Consider the following 23893-nt stretch of genomic DNA (forward strand, 5'->3'; position numbering starts at 1 on the left):
GCTTAAGAGGCCAAAGCATCTTCATGGTGAGTGCCAATTTAGAATAGCCATGACCAGATGCTGACACACATGCCTGTGAGCCATACCACCAACAAAAAATTGAATCACAGGTCCATGCCTAGATGGGAGCACATCTCTAGGAAGGTCAAAATGGAGAAAAAAGACGCATAGTTTAGTAAACATATACTATACTACAATAATTAGGATTTTTCATGTACTTTGTGGCACATCCATTCATACATCCTACAGAAGATATAAAAAAAACATATTGACCAGAGTTGCCCTTTTGTTCACATTCGTTCAGCGACTTGATAAGTAAATAAGGATTGGCATCACTGTCAGCATGCGTTAGACCATACTATATACTGAAGTTCCAGGAAAGCCTTGACTTGACCAACCATGTGTCACCATGTAGAGAGCTGATTAGGGTAAACACCACACACCCAATCAAGGGATTGACCTCATATATATATATATATATATATATATATATATTGGATTACAAGCAATACAATCATGTAAGTATGGAAACTATACACGCTAGGCTATACACATCTAATACTAACAAACCCCTATCTCGTCCAGCATCCCCTGTCCTTCACCATGCCTCTCTTCCCCACCCTTTGCAGAATTCTCTTGTCCCTATACATCCTACCATGCTGTGCTGCCAAGGACACCATTTCACCTGGTCAAGCACTGGTCAGCAGCGAAAAGCTCATCTCCAGCAATGGCAAGTTCGCACTCGGATTCTTCCAGACGGGCAGTAAGTCCTCCCAAAACACCCTGAACTGGTACCTAGGAATTTGGTTCAACAGAATTCCAAAAATAACACCAGTATGGGTTGCGAATGGTGACAACCCACTCACGGATCCCACATCATCTGAGCTTACAGTCTCTGATAATGGCAACCTTGTCATCTTGAATCAAGCCACCAATTCCATGGTCTGGTCCACGCAAGCAAATACCGCAACCAACAAGACTGTAGCTATACTATTGAACAGTGAAACCTCATTCTACAGAACTCCACAAACTCATATGATGTGTTCTGGCAGAGCTTTGACTATCCCACAGACACTTTCCTCCCCGGTGCAAAACTTGGTTGGGACAAGGTCACAGGTCTCAACCGCCGTCTTGTTTCTAGGAAGAACTCGATCGACCTAGCTCCTGGAAGATATAGTTTTTCTTTAGACCCAAGTGGTGCTAATCAGTATATCTTCACGTCGTTGCAGTTCTCCTTACCATATGGATTCAGCGGGTTATGGAACGGCCAATACTTTTCCTTGGTGCCAGAGATGCCAGGACCTTTTCTTTTCAATTTCACATTTGTCGACAATGACCAAGAGAAGTACATCACCTACGACTTACTGGATGAAAGAACCATTATCCATCATGTATTGGATGTCTCAGGTCGAACAAAGACATTCCTTTGGATTGAGAGTGCACAAGATTGGTTACTGAGCTATGCTCAACCCAAATCTCAGTGTGATGTCTATGCTGTATGTGGACCTTTCACGGTTTGTAATGATAATGAGCTTCTTTTCTGCAACTGCATGAAGGGTTTCTCCATAAGATCACCAAAGGATTGGGAGCTAGATGATCGAACAAGTGGGTGCATGAGAAACACTCCATTAGATTGTGTTACCAACAAAAGCACAGGAAGTTCAACCGACAAATTCTATTCTATGCCATGTGTTAGGCTACCTCCTAATGCCTACAGCATAGAAGTTGCAACCAGTGTGGATGAATGTGGAACAGTTTGCTTAAATATTTGCTCTTGCACTGCATATTCCTATGGTAATGGAGGGTGCTTGGTCTGGCACCACGAATTACTCAATGTAAAACAGCTGCAGTGTAATGACATAACTGATACTAGTGGAGGAACTCTATACCTTCGCCTTTCTGCAAAAGACGTGAATAGTCAGAAAAGCAGTGCAAGAAAAACGGCGATTGCCACTGGCCTTGCTGCAAGCTTTGCTATCTTGTTTTTTCTGGCACTGGCACTAATGATTTGGTGGAACAAGAGGAAAAGGTATAGCTTCACATTGAACAATGCTCAAGGTGGTAATGGAATTGTTCAATTTAGATATACTGATTTGAAGCGTGCAACTAAAAATTTCTCAGAAAAGCTAGGTGAAGGTGGCTTTGGTTCAGTATTCAAGGGATCTCTGCACAATTCAACAACTGTAGCGGTGAAAAGACTCAATGGTGCATATCAAGGAGAGAAACAATTCAGATCTGAAGTCAGATCAATTGGGCTTATCCAACATATAAATTTAATTAAGCTAATTGGCTTCTGTTGCAGCCATGAAAGCAAAATGCTTGTCTATGAATATATGCCAAATCATTCCCTCGACAAACACCTATTCCCATGCAATGCTAATATCTTGAATTGGGATACTAGGTACCAAATAGCACTAGGAGTTGCTAGAGGACTAGCTTATTTGCATGAGAGCTGTCGAGACTGCATTATACACTGTGATGTTAAACCTGAAAACATACTTCTCGATGAATCGTTTATTCCCAAAATCGCAGATTTTGGAATGGCAAAGATTTTACAAAGGGATTTCAGCCGAGCATTGACTACATTGAGAGGAACCATAGGATATCTTGCACCTGAATGGATCAGTGGAGTGGCCATCACACCAAAAGTAGTGGTTAAAATTCTTGAGGGTTTAATAGAACTTGCCATGCCACCAATGCCAAAACTACTTCAAGCTATTGCAGGAGGCTCTTATTCAGTGTAAGTCTAATCTTTGTTTACCGAAAATATTTCAACTTGCCAAATTTTCTTCAGTAGAGATGCAATTACAGATTATCATTTATTGTATAAAAAATTACTGGGTGTTAAATATATAGATTTGTGCCAACTACTGGAATCACTATATCAGGTACTTAGTATCATTGATCATGCAATTAACGAAAAGGTTATGTGACTATCCTCTTCCTTTCTCCTTTTTGAGGAATGTACTCTATCCCTTTTCTGGAAAGTTGTTTAGTCTTCAATCTTTTTCAACATCTTGTGTTGCATAGGTTCTGAATTGTTATAAGGAGAGGCCTAACTCACAACATTTTACTTTCATGGAAGTCCAGGCTTCAGACTGTTACCTCTAGTTTCAAAATGGGTATTGAACCCCTTACCCCAAAAGAAAAGAATTATTGAAACCATTACAAATCAACCAGTCACCCATCAATAGTGGCTTTGAAAGTACCTTTGCTGTCGTTCTTTCAAAAGTCCCTGCAAAGGCAAAAGCTATTTCACAAATAACACATGCACCTAGAAGCAGGTGGCACCTAAGAGGCAGAAAATCACAACTACCGAAAAGATTAGAGCTGAATGTGCCAGTTGAAAATGTTGCATACCAGTGTCACATGAAGTAGCCAGAGCACTGCTTGTGGGCTGTGGCCATATTAACAGTCGATGGGTGACATGTAAACATCATAATAGGCTTCAATCTGCTTGAGGAAGGCCTTGTCATCCACCATTTCTGCTCGAATTTGAGTGCCCAAATGCAAACTAGACTGAGAAGCAAAAAAAAATTAACTTCAATTACAGAAAAGCTATTTTATTTTCCACAACTGAGTAAAAAAGGGGCAAATTACATACCTGATAGCCCCCAATGCAATGTATCTGGTTTTGCGGGCTGTTGCTTTGATTCCTGAGAAGTAACGATGTGCGACAGCACCTAATCAAATGACGGAGGCCAATACTGATTTCTTTGAGAAATTTCAGAAGTTAACACCCAATTCACGCGCCTCACGGAATTTGACACTTAATTCGCAGACCTTTCAGAATTTGACACCGTGCTTGCAAATTTTTTCAGTTTAAGTATTTCTCATCATTTTTCTCCAATTCCTCTATTTTTACTTTTCCTTTTAATCAACAGGCCATGCAAAAAGACGTAACTACCCCTACCTTATCTATAGAATTGAACGCATCGATCTCCATCGATCCCGGCCTGGGCGCAAGCTCCCTGTTCGCCTCCCTCGTGAAGAACAGAGTAGCGCCGCTGCTGCGCATGGCGTCTTCCCCGGCGTCGGCATCCCGGCCGCAGGTGGATGTTGCGCCGCCGCCCAGCCGCTGGTGACCTGGTTCCGCACGTCGCCGCTGCCTGGCTCAACACGGCTGCGGACAGGAGCTCCCGCATCCAAATCGACGGTGACCGCATACATTGGGTGAAAAAATGGCAGTAGGGCATTAGCTCATTGTGAAATAAACTCTTTCAAAACCACCACCCGCCGCCGAACGGAACGGACCAATGTCCGAGTCCACTAATTGGATGAACAAGCAAGCAAGACGTATTAATTGGAACGAACCTGGTGGAGGCGTATTCATAGAGCATGCCGGCGGGGGAGAAGACGATGAGCGCGATCTCGGCGTCGCAGAGCAACGAGATCGAGCTCGAAGGCCATCTTGAAGAGCCCCGCGCGGCGCTTGGAGAAGGGCACCTGCCGGCTGACGGGGTCCTCGATCCGCCGCAGCTCCACGCGCCCGTGCCGCGGCATCGCGCCCTCGCTCCGGCCGCCGTCGACCCCGCGGGAACCCGAGCCTCGGCCAATCGCTTCTCGCCGTCGCTTGGGAGGGGAGCTATAGCTAGCCGGAGCACAGCGAGAGGGGTTGGGTTGGGCTGGGCCACCATCGCCGGGACATGCTAACACAGCGCATTTCGGAAACGTTGCGGAGGTGTTCCGTTCCGTGGCGGCGAGGTGCCGATTCGGGGGGTCTATGCTCTGAATGGGATGCAGACCTGGCTAACCTGATGCAGTGGTCTGAGCTGGAAGCCTGGAACAGAAGTGGAAGCGGGTAGAAAGGTTAAGGGAGGTGGTTTCGCCAAGGAGGTCGCCGCCGGCACGACAACGGACGGAGGAGCGGGATTGGTGGGGGCCGTCAGCACTTGGCCGTGGCTTTTCCTGGGTGATGACAGAGAAGCTAGAGACTCCGTCGTAGTGAATTAAAGAGTTGTCAATTATTTCTTCAGTAGAAATTTTTTTTAGAAAGGCGAAAGAATAGTTCGCTCTGTGCGCAACTCTCCTGTGTGTTGAAAAAAAATTTTAGAAAAGCTAGGTAAAGGTGGCTTTTGGTTAGTATTCAAGGGATCTCTGCACAATTCGGCAACCATAGCGATGAAAAGAGTCGATGGTGCATATCATGGAGAGAAAAATTCATATATGAAGTCAGCTGGGCTTGTCCAACACACAAATTTAATTAAGCTAATTGGCTTCTGTTGCAGTCATAAAAGCAAAATGCTTGTCTATCAATTATGCCAAATCATTCCCTCGACAAACACCTATTCACAAATCCCAAGCAATGCTAATATCTTGAGCTGGGATACTAGGAACCAAATAGCAGTAGGAGTAGCTAGAGGACTAGCTTATTTGCATGAGAGGTGTCGAGACTGCATTATACACTGTGATGTTAAACCTGAAAACATACTTCTAGACGAGTCATTCATGTAGAAGACCAGTACTCTACAATGGATAGTGCTAGTTGTTCTGTTAGCTTACCAAGTCTTCCTGTAACCGCCCGGCTCTCCTGCTCACATTCCTAAACTCTAGGATCGGCAGTTAGCCTCGAGATGTATATGTATCCGGCACTCATGGTGAATAGACGCTTGAGCATCCTCCTTCCAATGGTGGAAGCCAATGCCGCAAGAAGCGCAAGGCCAACGACAAGTCGCGTGCCTCCGGTTCGAGCTCTCAACCAGCGTCGCGCCCTCCGGCTCCGACAATGCCGACTGCACCACAGTGGGCGTCCTCCTACAATCCATGGATCGAAATTGTCCAGGCCTGGCCGCTCAACGCATGGCGCCCCGGCGTTCCTGGCTTTCTCGGCATGCGTCCTGGCGCTCCCCCACCGCAGGCCCTGACGGCACTTGGTGCAGCACCTGCACCACCTGACGCCACCTCGCCACAAGTCCCACCAGGACTGTTCTCTGCGCTCCACGGTATGCCGGCGAACCAGGCCCACGGCGGCGAATGGTTCCTGGACATGGGAGCCACATCGCACATGGCCTCCTCCCCTGGTATTCTCTCCTCCTGCACTACTCTTCCTGTTCCTCGTCATATTGTTGTCGGCAACGGCCAAACCTTCCCTGCAACAGGTTCTAGATCCACTGCGATTGCCACAGCTGCTTCTCCCCTTCGCCTTACTAATGTTCTTATTGCTCCACATCTCATCAAGAACTTGATTTCTGTTCGTGCTTTAACCCGTGATAACCTGGTTTCTGTTGAGTTTGATCCATGGGGCTTCTCTATCAAGGATCTGCACACTAGGATGGCTTTGCTCGGATGTGACTCCTCCGGTGAACTGTATCCCCTCCACGCCAGGCCCTCCACTGCAAGCTCTGGCGCCCATCAGGCTCTCCTCGCGGCTCCTGACACCGAGCTTTGGCATTCCCGGCTTGGTCATCTGGGTTGTGACTCTTTGCATCGCATTTTGCATTCTTTTGGTTACTCTTGCTCCAAGTCTGCATCCCATACTTGTCATGCTTGTTGCCTAGGGAAACATGTTCGGTTGCCTTTCTCTGAGTCCAATAATGTCGCTAGTTTTCCTTTCCACCTTCTGCATTGTGATGTTTGGACAAGTCCAGTTTTCAGTAATTCAGGCTACAAGTTTTATCTTGTGATTTTGGATGACTACTCCCACTATACTTGGACCTTTCCCTTACGTCATAAATCAGATGTTCTTCCCACGCTGATCTCGTTTCATGCCTTCGTTCGCACACAATTCAGCCTCCCCAGTCAATGTTTTCAGACTGACAATGGCCGGGAGTTCGACAACTCTGCGTCTCGCGCTTTCTTTGCCACACATGGCATTGCCCTGCGCCTGACTTTCCCCTATACGTCTCAGTAGAATGGTCGTGCTGAATGTGTGCTCCGAACCATCAACGATAGCGTGCGCACTCTGCTTTTCCATGCCTCCGTGCCTGCAACGTTCTGGCCAGACACTCTCGCCACTGCCACCTATCTGCTGAATCGGCGACCATGTCGCCCTCGCTAGCACCTCAACCCCTTCGAGATCCTGTTCGGTTCTTCACCTGACTATGCACACCTTCACGTGTTCGGCTGCTTATGCTACCCGAACACTGCCGCGACTGTTGCGCACAAGCTCGCACCGTGTTCCAACGCATGTGTGTTCCTCGGATACCTGGCTGATCAGAAGGGATACAAGTGCTATGATCTGGTCTCTCGGTGCGTACTGATCTCCCGTCACGTCTATTTCAACGAGACGGCTTTTCCCTTTCAGGTGCCCGTGATGTCGCCATGGACTCCATCACCCCCGCCGCCGGTGCATTTGCCGATCGTGGTGACCGCGCGCCACGCGTCGTGCGCCCCGCACGACGCGTTCTCCGCGTGTTCCTGCGCCATGAACGGCCTCGCCGCCACCTGCGCCCGACGTTGACACTGGCCACCCCGCACCCACGCCACGTACGGGGCTCCCGACGGGCCCGAGTCTCCTGCGGATCCATCTTCATCGCCACTATACGACGACACATCCTCCCCCGCGGGTCCAGACCCGGATGCTGTCGCGCCTAGGTCGAACGTCCCAGCGCACGACGTCATGCCTGGTTCGACCCCGGACTCGTGCTCTACACCTGAGCCGGTGCAGCACCGCCACCCGATGGTCACTCGTGCACGTGACGGCATCCGCGTTCCCAACCCGAAGTACGCCCACGCCGCCATCGCTGCACCGCCTGCTCCTCCAACTTGCCGCCATGCGGGACGAGTACGACGCCCTGGTCTCCAATGACACTTGGACGTTGGTTCCTCGCCCTCTCAGCGCAATGTCATCACGGGCAAATGGCTCTTCAAGAACAAGCTGCACCCCGACGGGTCTCTGGAGCGCCAGAAAGCTTGCTGCGTCGTCCGTGGGTTCACCCAACACGCCGGGGTGGACTTTCACCAAACTTTCTCCCCGGTGGTGAAGCCTGCTTCGATTCGCACTGTCCTTCATCTGGCGGCCTCTCGGCAGCGGCCAGTCCATCAGCTCGACGTGAAGAATGTGTTCTTGCACGATGAGCTAGCAGAGCGCGTCTACTGCTACCAGCCCGCCGACTTTGTCGACGGTGATCATCCCAACAACGTCTGCCAGCTCGTCAAGTCCCTGTACGGCCTCAAGCAGGCGCCCCGTGCCTGGTTTCAGCGCCTCGGCACATGACTACGCGAGATCGGCTTCGCGGCGACCGGCTCGGACTCGTCATTGTTCGTCTACAAGCATGCGGGTGATCTTGTCTATATCCTCATGTATGTGGACAACATCATCATCACGGCGTCCTCCGATGACTAGCTTCGACGCATCATCCAACAGCTGCAGCATTCCTTTGCCCTCAAGGACCTTGGGCCACTACGGTTCTTCCTCGGGTGCAAGTGCAGCGCGACACCTCGGGCTTCTTCTTGACCCAGGCGCAGTACACTAAGGAAATTCTCGAGCATGCCGGCATGTCCAATTGCAAGCCAGCATCCACTCCAGTGGATACGAAGCCGAAGGTCTCCGCCCAAGATGGTGTTCCTGCCTCTGATGCTACGTTCTACCACAGCATCGCGGGTGCGTTGCAATACCTGACACTAACGCGTCCTGACATAGCATACGCTGTGAATCAGGTGTGTTTGTACATGCACGCACCCAGTGATGCACACTGGAACCTTATCAAGCAGATCCTGCGCTATCTACGCGGCATGATCAATGACGGCATCCACATCTCGGCTTCATCCTCGTGCAGCCTCACTGCCTACTCGGACACCGACTGGGCGGGCTACCCGGACACTAGGCGATGGACATCGGGCTACTGCGTGTACCTGGGAGATTCACTGGTCTCGTGGTTGTCCAAGAGACAAACCACCGTGTCCAGGTCAAGCGCCAAAGCGGAATACCGGGCTGTGGCAAATGCCGCGGCCGAATGCTGCTGGATGCGCAATCTATTGCGGGAGCTTCATGTCCTCGTCGACAAGGCAACAGTGATCTACTGTGACAACATCTCGGTTGTGTACCTATCTGAGAATCCAGTTCATCACCGGCGCACAAAACAGGTGGAGCCGGACATTCATTTTGTGAGGGAAAAGGTTCAACTTGGGCATATTCGAGTTCTAAAAGTGCCGTCGCGATACCAGTTCGCGGACATCATGACCAAGGGGCTCCCGCCGCCGCTCTTCCAGGAGTTCAAGTCCAGTCTGTGCCTCATGCCACATGAAGCTTCGACTGACGGGGGTGTAAAAGACCAGTACTCTACAATGGATAGCGCTAGTTGTTCTGTTAGTTTACCGAGTCTTCCTGTAACCGCCCGGCTCTCCTGCTCACGTTCCTAAACTCTAGGATCAGCAGTTAGCCTTGAGATGTATATGTATCCGGCATTCATGGTGAATAGAAGCTTGAGCATCCTCTCACATATACTCTTACAATTCATCCCCAAAATTGCAGACTTCGGAATGGCAAAGCTTTTAGGAAGGGCTTTGACCAGGGCTTTGACTACAATAAGAGAAACCATAGGATATCTTGCACCTGAATGGATTAGTGGAGGGGCCATCACACCGAAAATTGATGTTTACAGCTATGGAATGCTTCTCTTAGAAATTGTTTCAGGAAGGAGGAACTCACATAGAGAACATACCACTACTGGTGATTATGATACTTATTTCCCTGTGCAAGTTGCAAGTAAGCTTCTTGTAGGAGATGTTGGAAGCTTGGTGGATCACAAGTTGCATGGTGATTTCAATCTAAAAGAAGCCGAAAGAGCTTGTAAGATTGCTTGTTGGTGCATCCAAGACAATGAGCTCGATCGACCAATGATGGGTGAAGTGGTCCAGATTCTCGAGGGTTTAATAGAACTTGACATTCCTCCAATGCCAAGACTACTTCAAGCTATTGCAGGAGGCTCTCGTTCAGCATGAGTTCGGTCTTAATTGACCAAAAATATTTAAAATTCTAAGGGTTTCATGCAAGCAGAGTTATTAGCAATGGTAGTGTTAGCATTTAAGGACCTGAAAACACAAGTGTAAGGTTAATTTTGAAGAACTGTGGCCGAACAATGAAACCCACATATTTAACAAAAACAAACTTGTGCGTGTGCAACTAGAAGCAGGTGGCACCAACAAGGCTGAAAGTTGCAAGTTGCATTGCAACCACTCGACTTGGCCTACCCACAGTACACAGCCCACGGAGCTACTTCTTCCCAAAGGCCCTTAAACTTTGTTTGCAATTCTTTTTTTTTTTGAGAACGTGCCTTGACACGTGTTTCATTAAGAGAAACTTTGTTTGCAATCACAAAGGCCTCATTGGACATTTTGAATTGTATCTTGTTGCCCGATAATGAGTGATGACAACAAAATTTGAGATCAGTACATATGGTACAGTTAACGAAGGAATCCTTCCTTTATACTATGATGATGAATATATACAATCATTTTCGTTGTCCATAAATGTTGATATACGTAGTGAACCTTAAGATAATTTGAGTTGGTACCAAACTAGAAATGCACTTATTTGTGATTAGGGTAGGGTAGTTGTTATTCTAATTTTATCAAAAATCAACTTTTTTTTATCTTTGGTCATCACATCTTAGAAACCTGTAATTTATAACATACTAATTATATTGATATATTATAAAAATTCTAATTATTTATCTAAAAACACAAATATTATATACAAATTTCCAGAAATTTATTGCCAAACATAGAAAGGCTTCACTTATGGACAAGTTAGAATAACAATATGAAATGCATGTCGTAAAAAATACTTGAATTGCATTAGCAGATCCAAACTGACAATCAATCACAACATCCAAGCAGCGTGCAGCGGGGGCTTCCCCAGCTTTATAGCTTTCAAAAAATCACTACATCCAAGGGGGCAACGGCATGATAAGATATCATTAACAGTTTAATCCTCGTTTACTCATTAGCCAGACTGGCTAGCCAACGCAGTGTCAGATAAATGTAAACTTAACAAAACTATCTGTGTACAGAAAGAATACCCCCAAGCCTGAAACATATTCATAAGTTAAGTATACATCTAATGTCAACAAAGGGGAAAAAGAATATTCAGGTTCCTGATAAAAATCACACAATGAAACATCACTCATTTCGAAGAAAAAATTCTTATACTCATCAACCCGGAGCAATTACAACACCAGAACAACTTCCTCATTGCAGCACATGAACAGTCTGGAAGCTCAAGAAACCTGCTCCGAGCAGATTCTTCGGAATGGGATTATGAGCAACATAGGCACATAGCTAGAGCGAGTTGTGCAAGGTTCACTGTGTCAGACAATACTTGGCACATCTCCAGACCAGCTACAAACTGCTCGTGGCCACCGCGTCCTAATGCAGTCCACTAATGGCGCATGCTGAGATGTCTGAACTGGTGGAGCTAGAGAAAGAATACTGTCATCCTTGCTGCCACTGGTTGATGCGCTTACAACATCAGCTAGGTACTCATCCTGAGTCCACCTTGGAGGAACAGTGACATTTAGCTTACATAACCTGGGTCTCTGTATAGGAACTGAGCCACCCGTACTTGCATTCCCATTGAGCACAGACTTGGCAATTCCATTGAAGTGAAAGATGGTAAATTGCTTCTTCCCCATAAGGCCAGTTGGATCCTTCATGCCTCCGGCCCTTTTATCCAACTGCAGCAGTGCCTGCCAGAATTCACTCCATACTATAATGCCAGCATTACATAGGTCCTCAAGCTTATCTGAGGGAAAATTTATGTCAGTATCCCTGAGGACTTGTTGGAAGCCCTCAATGCTGATAAAGCCTCCACCTCCACTTTGATCTTGTGCATCAAAGGCCCGCCTTATTCTGGATTCACGCTCTTCCAGCTCATTCTCCTCTTGAACATTGGGGTTTAGGGCGAAAAGGACAGTGTAGTGACTTTCACTTCCCACAACCCAAATCGGCCACTTTGGGCACTTCAGGTACTGACCAACCTTGCACAAATTTAGTGATTCCAGGAGGGTAAGAAAACCAACTTCAACATTGTTTGGTATGCCCTTCAAGGACATGCCACCACCAAGGTCCATCTTGCCATCAAATACATTTGGAACAGCCTCTCCACAGAGTAATAAATTCACAATTTCCTGAAAAAGATAAAAGTACATATATCTTATTTGACAAAATTTGTAACCAAAAAACGTGCAAACTAAATACAGAATAGAATGTTTCACTGTTTGTAACACAGATAGTACTAACAAATAAAATCTTAATTTTGTATCACAGTTACCAGTGACATATCCAAGAGTAGCCACACTATTAACTGCTATGGAATGTCTAATCTAATAAGGAAATATATTTACGAGAATGATATATGTACCTGTGAGGCATGCCCAAATGGAGCAGTGACCAATGGCTGGCTTGGATCATCCCTGTCTGCTTGGATATATTCCTGTGTTCAGAGGACAACTATACATTGTTAGAAAAGGAAGATAGTGTTGACATGCTTTGATAAACAAGTCTATAGACACTTAAACAAGTGACAAAAAAATCTACTGGAACTAAGAAATGAGTAAGGAGGGAAGCATAACTTGGAGCCATTTGTTCCATCTCTCTCTCTTGACAAAAAAATGAATAACTAGCCAATACCATCGAGAATCTATGAACTGCATATAACGCCCAAAAAGAATCCCAAAAGCACCCATAAAGTAGCCAACAGTATTTTCAACTCATATTATTAAATTCTAAAACATTGGCTCTAGCAATTCATTTGTTGTTCTGGTGTAAAACTACTCCATAAGCAACTTCAACCATAATACAGAACCATAATTTACTCTGATCAACATACATTGGCCATTAATTAGTTCACCTGAGCACAACCTACTAAATCTCAAAAATAGCAACGTAGTTGCGCCCAGAAAACATGACATACAACAAGGTTGAGAACTTTAGCATTGACAAACACGTACCAATCCTCGCGAGAGCAAAGCAGAGATAAGAAATAGCATGGCTCCCAATCGACTTTCAAACAAAGGAATGTTAGCCAAAAGGATGTCAAATGCATCCTTCCTTGAGGTAAATGTACTTGTTCTAAGAACTTTCTGGAGATCCATTGCTGATTCAACGGAAAGCCCTTCCAAAACTGCCTCAGTTTTCTGCAATAAGTTTCATAAGAGCATCAGCCACATCCAAGTATCTAAAAGCTTATAATCAACTAAATACCACATCCACTTACTCCACAATTGACACATGCAATGGATGCTACAACAGCTTTTTTCCCAGTTCCACATAAAAATAGAATCTCCACCATAGCATGAACCAATGCTCTACAAAGAACAAGGTTAATAGCAGTTATTTTAGTCTAAAGAAAACTATCAATAGAGGCATTCATGTATATCTATGGAGTGTACATTATGTAGTACAACATAGTTGTGAAATCATTTGCAGTCTCCAATAAATAAAATATGCATAGGATTTCTGGTGTTACTATAATTATAAATAAATGTCTTTTAGAAGTGTGCTGTATGGAACTATAGCATTAGTTGGGAGAATGGAGCTATCACAGACTCACAGTAGAGAACTAATTCAAATAATTATGTTCATCACTGAATTCAAAATGCCGACATTTCAGCAGATCCATATAAGTAAGAAATAAGAATAGTGGCTCATACAAAACAACAATGAACAGATAATAGTGGCAATAAAATAGTGACATCAGCACCATTTATAAGGAGCAGGAGACCACCTTGTCTTTCTATCATCAGTCAGAGACGAAAAATCATCCCCCGCAGCAAAAGAACTCTGATAAAAGCGTCTTTGTCCCAGAGTATATAGTGGGTTACTGACCTCCGGGTTACTCAAGTCATCAGAGAAAAACAGAAGATATTTAAGGACATAAGCCTGCAAACAAATTAAAAATTACCATCAGAAATGTTAAGCTTGCAGAGAGCAAAAGGAATTTCACAATAGGGGACAAAATAGATAGATAGATTTTTGAGAAACCATGAAAATTCAAAATCAGATACAAGTGAGCTCATACAAATAATTGGATAAATATTTCACAGGCCTTTCAAGTTAAAAAAAAATTGATGTAACAATTGAATGCACCAACCAATCTATTGAAGGCATATCTGTCTGGACTTCAGATTATCACAGAAATTTTGGACTTTGTTTCATCAGTAAGGCTCTAAAATATACTGAAGGGTTGAATGAGGAGAATTATACCATTGTGAATGTTCGGGTAGTTCACTCAAATAATTTTGTTGTTGCATCTTCCATTAGCGAAAGGGGAATATTACTAGTTATCATTGTCAGATATATAGAATGGAATGCAGTAAATGACTTAAACTTTCCCATAAAAAAACAATAGCATACAGAACACATGGTAGAAACAGAACATATTAATAAGTACACAGTTTAAGCCATAGTGGAATATTGAGCAGAAGATAGTGGAATGGGAAGCTTTTCCGCCCCAATATATACCACAGACTACACACAAATAGTTAGAATTACAAAAGAGAAAAAAATGCAGTGGTGGATTGGTGACCCTTAAACTTGTCCCTGGTCCTTGAAAAATGCAGATTTGGGTCCATCAACTTGTTAAGTGTGCCACTCGAGATCCAAATCTCCCTAATTAGCAAGTATCTGCTTATATTCATGCTGATTTACCAGTTCTTGAGGCATGCCACAGAGGCAAGTGTTTGGACTCAAGTGACACGCTTAATAAGTTGAGGACCAAGATCTGCATTTTAAAGTGACCTAGATGGCACCGCAAAACAATTAAATGAGTCACTTGTGACTTTTACTATTAGGAAAAGCAAGGAAAGTCATACACTCATACCTGCACGGTTGCTAAGACACCACATGGACCTCCTTCATGTTGTACAAGTCCCATAGTTGTTTCTGGGTCAGAGCTAAACCTGTGTGCATTTTAAACAAAAATAAGACTATCTGTAGCATGTAGCTGCAGTGACAGGCATAATATGTTTGCCATTATTTTATATCCAAGCAACTTTGTGCACATAGCCACATACAACAAATGGCACAAGATTGTAAATGTTGGTACATGGATAAAAATATCACCAACAGAAAATACAGAAAGTTAGCATGCTACTTTGTAAAACCCAGTTGCTCTGATCTTCAAAATACTAACAGAGACGCCTTTAAGATCTCATGTTAGTTTCAGCTTGCTAGGCTCGAGCAGCATGTACGGAACTACAGAGAAAATCAAACTTATAGCAGCCCATGCATTGAATAAGTAGTTGACAACATACTGCATACAGGAACCAATTTCCAGATAAGGAAAGGATGCAATCGAAATTACGTGATAAGAAAATGCCATATGTTGAGAACTAATAAGGACAAGGCGGTAAAAATAGTGTTATATTCGCACGCACACCCTGTATTTTCAGATATACTAGACAGAAATATGTAGTTGACTGCACACAGAGAAAAGGAACCAATTTCCAGATAAGGAAAGGAGGTTAACGAAACAGTGGAGCCATCCGACAAAAACGCCATTTCAACGGAAGGAGGGATACTGGCATTTATTAACTATAAATACCGGATGGAGAACAATAAATAAGGGCAAATTGGTAAAAACAGTGTTACATTCGCGTGCACGCCCAGTATTTGCAGCAATATACTACTAGACAAATTATTTTTAACTAATAGCAGCTCATAAGTAATTAACATACTAAAAACAGAAACCAATATCCAGATAAGGAAGCTAATGGAACCATCTCACTAATTGACTTATTTAACGGAACGAGGGATACTAGGAATATATTTAACCATAAACACCGGATGCAGAGAACAATAAATAGGGGCAAAGCAGTCAAAAAAGATTGTTGCATTTGCATGCATGCCCTGTATTTGCAGCGTACTAGATAAAGTGCATGCCTCATATTAGCAACGTATGGGAGTCGTTATCGACATGCAACAGCTATGTTCTCTACCGATTCTAACTAGACCAAGACTTTAGTGCAGTTTAAGGATTCATGCATGCCAATGGTAGAACCATAACTCAGATACTCACAGCCTCCAATCATCAGATCTACACAGGAACAGCTACTGCCCATACATTCTACTATAGTCGCCTCATCTCATAAGAGAGAACTAAACCCAACCCATTAGTTTTCAGTTTTCACTAGCACATTACCAAAGTCCTACTGTTTCTAAGACACATCAGCATGCCATCCATCAGAAATATAGATCACATGAACAAGCAATCTGCACTCTTGTTGCAGACTGGCTGCATCTTCAGAACAGAGATATATTCATCAGGATTCAGTCTTATTAGCCCCAGCAACCAGAAGAAAGCTACTAATGCCTTACGCACAGACACAGTAGGACACCAAGGCGTGGCTACGCATACGACAAAGATAGTCACACTCAAAGAACTCACCTGATGCCCTGATTGCTCCACTGCGCCAAGACGGCCTTTGAAACCCCTTCGCCGAACACCATTGCCCACAGCTTCTCAGCGACATCTGGAGGCAACTCCTCCCCTTCCTCTTCTCCCTCCACCTCCACCTCCTTCGGTTCCTCCATAGATACGCCTGTTGGTTCCGGCTCCACCTTCTCCTCTTTGGCGGCCTCAGGGGCGGGGGGCGGCTCCACCACCGCCAGCTGCGGCTGCGGCGGCGGCGGCGTAGGAGGAGAGCGCGCCACCGAGACGGCGGCCGGCGAGCCAGCTGCGCGGAGGCGCTTCTCGGCGGCGGCGGCCATGAGCTCGCGCTGCTTCCGGCGCGCCTCCGCCTCCGGCGACTCCGCGGCGGGGGGCGGCGGCTTGCTGCGCTTGGGCTCGGGCTCGGGCTGCGCCGGCGGGGAGCCCTGGAGGCTCATGCGGAGCGCCATCTGGAGCTCCTCGTCCTCCTCCCGATCCGCCATTGGGCAGCTCCCGCCGAACCCTAGCCGGATCGATCCGCCCCCAAACCCTAGGGTGGGCGGGAGGGGGTTTGGCGCCTCGGCCCCCGTCAGAGGCCCCGAGCTAGGATTAGGAACAGGCGAGCGATGGGACAAGCGGATGGAATCTGGGCGCGGGGCATCGGGATCCGGGAAGTTGCGGCGGCTGACGCGGCGAAGTGGCGGGCGTATTTGTAGGGGCGGGGTCGGGGTCGTCCGTCGCGGCGGCGAGGCGACGGGACGGAGCTGGTCGGATGTGTCAGAGAATCGTGGAATCTGTTAGGCTCCAGCGGCTTCCAATCAGTCAATAGTATTTTTCTCCCACACTATTTCAATAACAATCTCTAACACCAACCAACTAATAACATTTTTTTCTCGCACCACCTCAGCCGCCCCCACCACCCGCAAGTGAACAGCCGTGAAGGGCTCGTCGCTGCTCCTCCGGGGACTGCGCTCCGCTCTACTACACGTCTACACGCCTGCCGGCTCGAGTCGCAGTTTGGCGCGTCTTGACAATGACGTGCGGGGACGGATCAGATGTTGGCCCAGTTGTCAGGGACTGGTGGGTAGTGGGTGACGGTGAGACGGTTGCAGCAGTTTCATTTCCTGCTTCGGAGTTTGGGCCGGAGTTGACGATAATGACCTCGGGGCGGATGGCTGGTCTCGCTGTCTTAGGCTATCTCCAACCATTCCCCCCATCCAACTCCCCCAAACGTACTATTTACTATATTTTACTACACCCCTCCAAAAGATTCCTCTCCCTATAACTCCTTCTCTCCAACTATTCCCCCATATCTATTCCCTCTATATACTATCACTCATTAACTAACTATTTATTTATCATTTTTTAATTTAAAAAAATCATACAGTATTTGTACTGTCATAATACGCATTATCATCATGTTACGGGGCTCAAACGAGATTAATATCATGAAGAAACGGTGTGATTAGAGATATAGGGGGAGTTGAAACTCACTCTATATATGGAGGGAGTTTCAACTCCCCCCGTATATAGGGGGAGCTTTGGGGGGAACCGTTGGATCGGATTTCCCCCCAAAGCTCCCTCTACGTGGGGTGGGGGGCCATATACCGTGAACCGTTGGAGGAAGCCTTAGAAGATCCGTCTTCATGTACCTTTTTCTAGGTGCTGAGTTATCGCTGTACTTGCAAGAGCCAAAGCTCATGCCTGATGACTCAACTCTGGGAAATATTATGATGACGATTATACTAAATATGCTTCATATTATTGTGAGGAACGAGCCCAAATTAATTCCGCATAATCGAGTTATCGTCCATTGATCAACTCAATTAGAGAGGACTAATCCCGGTAGTTTTTGAAATGTGTCATGAGCACCGCCCAGAATTTAAACACACTCCACTAGTACAACAGTAATATCATTACACAAAGTACATCCAGACACGAAGTTACGGTACAAAGAGGTTCAACATAGAAGGTAACACTATATGCCGATAGTGCTCTTCTCGTAGCCACCGGCCATCTACTCCTTATCCACACCTCCGTCCGCGGGGTAGAAGTAGCCAAATACAGCCTCCGACTGGGTATCACCTGCAACAACTTTAACAATAGCACCATGAGTACAAAAGGTACTCGCAGAACATATCCGATATAGGTATATACTTGTCCGACCTCAAGAAAAATGCATTTGGTTAGTAACAAAGATAGGTCATGGTATTTAGTTTTGCATAAAAGCATCTACTTTGATTAAGTTGTAAGAAGTAAAAGACATAGCATCTATGATCTCTAAGCATACATCAATGAAATTGCATAAGTAAAGTGATCATGTATCAAAAGCTCAATCTTCCATGAACTTCATTGGTAGCTCTACGTTAAAGTCAAGGTACAAAAGCGTGCTCAATGTCCGAGAGCGCGGCTGTTGCAATAGATCGAAAACCCTGCAGGGGTGTACAACTTTACCCACACGAGGACAAGACCAACGACCATACCCATGGCCAAGGATAAGTGTTGATTCATGCCTCAACCTTTCATACAAACACAACAGGCTATGAGCGAACGGTCGGGCAGGACAAGTGCACCGGAACCGCCGATCACACTCCATCATGACTCGCACCGAATTCGATCAAGGTAAGGTGTGACTCATGCTAGTTGGCTTACCTTCCCATTATTAAGCATGTGGTTTGTACGGAAAAGTGATCAAGTATCAAAATGATTACGCATCGGTCCTTAATCAACTCAAGCAAGTCTAACCATTTGAGTTCCACTCTCAACATGGCTCTATCGTACTTGCCCAAGTCCGAATCACCATTCATAGTTGCTCAATTTTATTCATCATTGCCTAGCTAAGTAGAATCAAAGATTATATCCTATAACTCGCGAGCGGTGGTGACCTTGCTACCTCTCGACTTCTACTGTAACCATGCAAGGCTAAACATATAATTCGTGACGCCTAACAAGCAAACTCAACTAGGAGGGGTTATCCTAAGCAAGGTTGGTAATGCATCGAATAGGTTCTAAACAAGCATTAATAAGTATAGTAACTCATGCACAACCAAGACACGTATGTAGACTTCATTGATCAAAAATATGGGAGAAAAGTATGCTTAGGTGCCTGCCTTGGGTTTCAATGGAAGCGTCGTCACCCACGATCTCCAACTCGTGCTCACACTCCTCTTGATCCGGCGTCACGGTCTCTACACGAGTGCAATGATGCTTGATAAGTAAAGATGCTATGAGTGATTGCTATGAGATGCATATGATATGAGAAGCATGATTTATTAGTGCAAAATTATTATTAAAGAGGCTAAATATATAAAACATATGGGAATCAAGTATAACTAAAAGTAATGGGATTAAATAATCATCAAAGGACCATATTATAGGAGTTCCCGGACACTCCGGACTTCAGTCCGAACACTCCGGTCAGGCAACCCCGGATAGTCCGCGTTTCAGCCCCTGATAGTCCGTACTTCCCGGATTTTTCTATAGTAACTCCAGACTTTCCAGCAGCTCGACGTATGAGCATTGAAACGTCCGTTCCCGGTGATTCCGACCTCGGTTTGGGGTGATGTTTGTTTCTAAAGGTTCATAGGAACATGGGGAGTCTATTTTGATAGTTAAAACCAACATGCATTAGGGTTTGAGAGCTCTAGGTCATCAATAGTGGGAATGGCTCTAATGGCTCCAACCTAGGGCAATGGGGATGGATTGGGGGAGGGGATGGGCTTACCGGCAACGAATGCAACACTAGCAAGGTCTTGAAGATGGTGGTGAGGGCTTGGTGAAGCTCGAGCTCGTTCTTCTTGCTTCGAGCTTGAGGAAGATGAAGAGGATGAAGGAAAAGCTTGGAGGAGCTCCAAAAAAGAAGATGAAGGGGAGGTGGTGCAGCTCGTTGGCGTCGGTCTGCAGCATCCTCTGGCGATGCTCCGGCGAGGTGGAGGGGTTCAATGGTGGGAGAGAGGAGGGAGCTCCTCCATGGCTTGTTTAGAGAGAGAGAGTTAGAGAGAGTGAGGGAGTGAGAGAGGGAGGGGAGGAGTGTGCTAGTGTATGGGGGGCCTTCGGCTGACACGTGGGTCCCGTGGGGGTGATGTGGCATCTGTGCGCTGTGAGGATGACACATGTCTAGTACAGTAAACCCGGATACTCCGGGTAAGCTCTAACCCGGATATTCCGGATTAAAATCCGGACATTTCGGAAATTGACCCAGATGCAGTTTCAAATTTAAATGATGATGCATATGATGACATGATTATGCTTAGATTAATTTTAGGGGTGTTACAAATTCTTCTCCCCTTGGGAAAATCTCGTCCCGAGATTTCACTAAAGATCTAGAGATAGAGTATTGTTCATGGATTTTTGCCTAGAACATTAGCTTGATTTGATAATCTTCTCTAAGGCATAAGATAGCAACCAAGGAAACAATTCAACAGATTATGAAGCAACTATCCTAGGATCACTAGAACATCATAAACAAGATGACATGGGGAAAGGATCATGAGCGCGCATGGTCATCCATAAATAGGTCGGGATAAGATTGTCGGAGTTGGTCCTCTTGTTCCCATGTTGCCTCATGCTCGGAATAGGGACTCCATTGGACTTTCACAAATTTGGTAGTCTTATTTCCTACTAGTCTTGCACTCAGCTCGGTCAAGAATTTGGGTAGGATGGTCTTTGTAGGATAGATTGGGTTGAATATCAATATCCTCGTAATTGGTGTCTTCCATAGGAACTCTTAGACATTTCTTCAATTGAGGGACATAAAACACATCATGAATAGTTGATAGAGATTGTGGCAATTCCAATCGGTATGCGACCGCTCCACATTTTGCCAAAATTCGGAATGGACCAACATAGAGAGGAGCAAGTTTGCTTTTCTCTTGGAACCATTGAGTGCACTTGAAAGGTGTAACCTTGAGATAGACATAATCACCAACTCGGAAACTTAGCTCTCTCCTACGCCGATCTGCATAATGCTTTTGGCGAGATTGTGCTGCTCGTAGTCGTTCTTGAATGGTTTTCACCTTCTCTTAGGCCTCCATAACAATGTTCGGGCCAAAATATACTCGTTCTCCGGATTCCGACCAATTGAGAGGAGTTCTACAACTCCGCCCATACAAAGCTTCAAATGGTGACATTCCAATGCTTGCTTGATAACTATTGTTGTAGGAAAACTCAACAAAGGGTAAACATTCATCCCAACCTTTCCCATAAATGATTGCACATGATCTGGGCATATCTTCAAGAATTTGATTGACCTGCTCAGTTTGTCCACCGGTTTGAAGATGATAGGTTGAGCTAAAGGTGAGATCGGTGCCCATGGCATCATGAAGATTTTTCCAAAACTGAACAGTGAATTGAGGACCTCTATCCGACACAATGGACTTAGGAACTCCATGAAGACAAACAATCTTGGTGAGATAAAGCTCTGCATATTTCTCCACCGAGTAGTTGGCTTTGACTGGAAGAAAGTGAGCAGATTTTGTAAGACGATCCACAATGACTCAAATGAAATTGTGCCCATGGAGAGTACGAGGAAGTCCGGTAATAAAATCCATGGATATATTCTCCCACTTCCAAGAAGGAATAGGAAGAGGTTGGAGAGTTCTAGCCGGCTTGAGATGTTCGGCCTTCACCCTTTGACAAACGTCGCATTCGGCCACATATCTTGCAATTTCTCTTTTCATGCGAGTCCACCAAAACTTTTGTTTCAAATCTTGATACATCTTGTTGCTACCAGGATGGATGGAAAACTGAGATTCATGAGCCTCATCAAGATTTTTTTTTTCTAAGCTCAAAATTTTTAGGAACCACCAAATGTTTCCCAAACCAAAGAATTCTTTGGTCATCAAGCTCGAAACACTTGAGATTTTCTTCGCCGATTCTAGCTCTAAGCTTCATCATTCCTTTATCTTCATGTTGAGCCTTCTTTATTTCATCAATGAGATTAGAAGTGATAACTAAAGAAGCAAGCGACCCATGCTCTACCATAGAGAGATTTAGTTTCCGAAAATCATCACAAAGAGTGTTAACTCTGGATTGGGTGCGCAAGCAATGGCATTGTGCCTTTCGGCTCAAAGCATCGGCAACCACATTGGCCTTGCCAGGATGATAATGAACTTCCAATTTATAATCCTTGATCAATTTCAGCCACCTTCTTTGCCTCATATTGAGTTCCGCTTGAGTGAAGATATACTTGAGATTTTGATGATCGGTATAGATATTGCAAGAATTTCCAAGAAGATAATGACACCATAACTTGAGAGCATGAACAACGGCTGCAAGTTCAAGATCATGGGTAGGATAATTTTCTTCATGACGCTTCAATTGGCGTGAAGCATAAGCAATGACTCGGTCTTCTTGCATAAGAACACAACCAAGTCTAATTCTAGATGCATCACAATACACATCAAATCATGTAGTGATATCTGGTTGAGGAAGAATAGGAGCAGTTGTGAGTTTGGTCTTGAGGGTTTGAAAAACATTCTCACAAGCATTGGTCCACTTGAATTCCACACCCTTCTTGGTCAATTCAGTCATGGGCTTAGAAATTTTGGTGAAATTTTTAATGAACCTACGGTAATAACCCGCAAGTCTAAGAAAACTACGAATCTCACTAATATTTTGTGGTTGCTTCCAATCAAGCACATCCTTCACCTTGCTTGGATCTACAGCTACACTATTTTTCGAAAGAATATGTCCAAGAAAAGCCACTTCCTTAAGCCAAAATTCACACTTGATAAACTTAGCATAGAGACGATGATCACGAAGTTTTTGAAGAACAATGTTGTGACACCTAGGTGTCTGCACAGTAGAACAGCATTTATTTTCTATGCTTCATGTGTGAAATTGCTTAAGTAAGGGTCTATTTTAAAAATATCAGGCCTATTTGTGTAAATATGAATTGATGTAGGGTCATTCTTATAGTTTTATTTGAATAGGATGTGTGATTATTGTTTTGGTGGAGGGTTTATTTGCAAATTTTAGTGCAATCATTACATGGCAGAAAATTTTACTTTTTAGTCTGAATTTGAGGTGAATTTGCATTGGAAAAAACAAAAGTCCATTAAATTCAAAATCCTTCTTATGTTTTCAAAATAACTCTTTAACCTTTGGTCAAATCAATTTTTACACAACATCAAAGTTGTAGATCTTGAAAAGTTGAACAACTTTCATGTTGGACACTTTTTCAATTGAGCCCTAGTTTAGGAGTTATTTTTGTTTTACAGTAGGGCCCCTAAACTTTTTGGAAATTGCAAATCAGTCCATACTTCATCTCCCACCTCCCTGCTCCTCTGCTTGCTTTGCCGCCGGCGCTGAGCGGCGCCGCCCGCTACCGTGGAGGGCCGCAGGCCACCTCCTGCTTGCCGTGGTCTCCCACACGTCGCGCCTAGACTCCACGCCACCCTCATTCCCTCGCGCTGGATCTCCCCTCCCTTCGCCACGCCACCCCGGCCATCCACGCGGCCGCCACCTCGTCGCCACCGTGGCAAGCTTAGGGGAAAGGCCGGTTCCCTTCTCTGGCGCGCGCACGAGCACTGCCTTGTCCTCCTCATTCTATTCCGCTTCTCACACTCCCCGGTTTCGCGCTCT

At 45.3% G+C, this 23893-nt stretch overlaps 1 protein-coding gene, 1 long non-coding RNA gene and 1 pseudogene across 2 annotated transcripts; 1 reads left to right on the forward strand and 2 right to left on the reverse strand.

Moving 5' to 3' along the window:
- The first annotated feature begins 229 nt into the window (after positions 1-229).
- Positions 230-2744, forward strand: LOC120681112 (annotated as a pseudogene).
- Positions 2745-3056: 312 nt separating this feature from the next.
- Positions 3057-4903, reverse strand: LOC120682219. Its single transcript, XR_005678295.1, has 4 exons — positions 3914-4903; positions 3605-3683; positions 3361-3519; positions 3057-3250 (listed from the first exon to the last, which is right to left on the reverse strand). It is a non-coding gene; the product is annotated as an uncharacterized LOC120682219 (long non-coding RNA).
- Positions 4904-10834: 5931 nt separating this feature from the next.
- On the reverse strand, positions 10835-17093 carry LOC120681597 (ubiquitin carboxyl-terminal hydrolase MINDY-3-like). The gene is made up of 7 exons (XM_039963143.1): positions 16328-17093; positions 14762-14840; positions 13667-13821; positions 13157-13247; positions 12891-13076; positions 12302-12373; positions 10835-12068 (listed from the first exon to the last, which is right to left on the reverse strand). The coding sequence occupies exons 1-7, from the start codon at positions 16810-16812 to the stop codon at positions 11250-11252; spliced, it is 1887 nt and encodes a 628-aa protein (XP_039819077.1). The 5' UTR covers positions 16813-17093; the 3' UTR covers positions 10835-11249.
- Between the last annotated feature and the right edge of the window lie 6800 nt (positions 17094-23893).

Source organism: Panicum virgatum, chromosome 7N (genome assembly GCF_016808335.1).
Source record: "Panicum virgatum strain AP13 chromosome 7N, P.virgatum_v5, whole genome shotgun sequence".
In the NCBI taxonomy this organism is placed as follows: Eukaryota; Viridiplantae; Streptophyta; class Magnoliopsida; order Poales; family Poaceae; genus Panicum; species Panicum virgatum.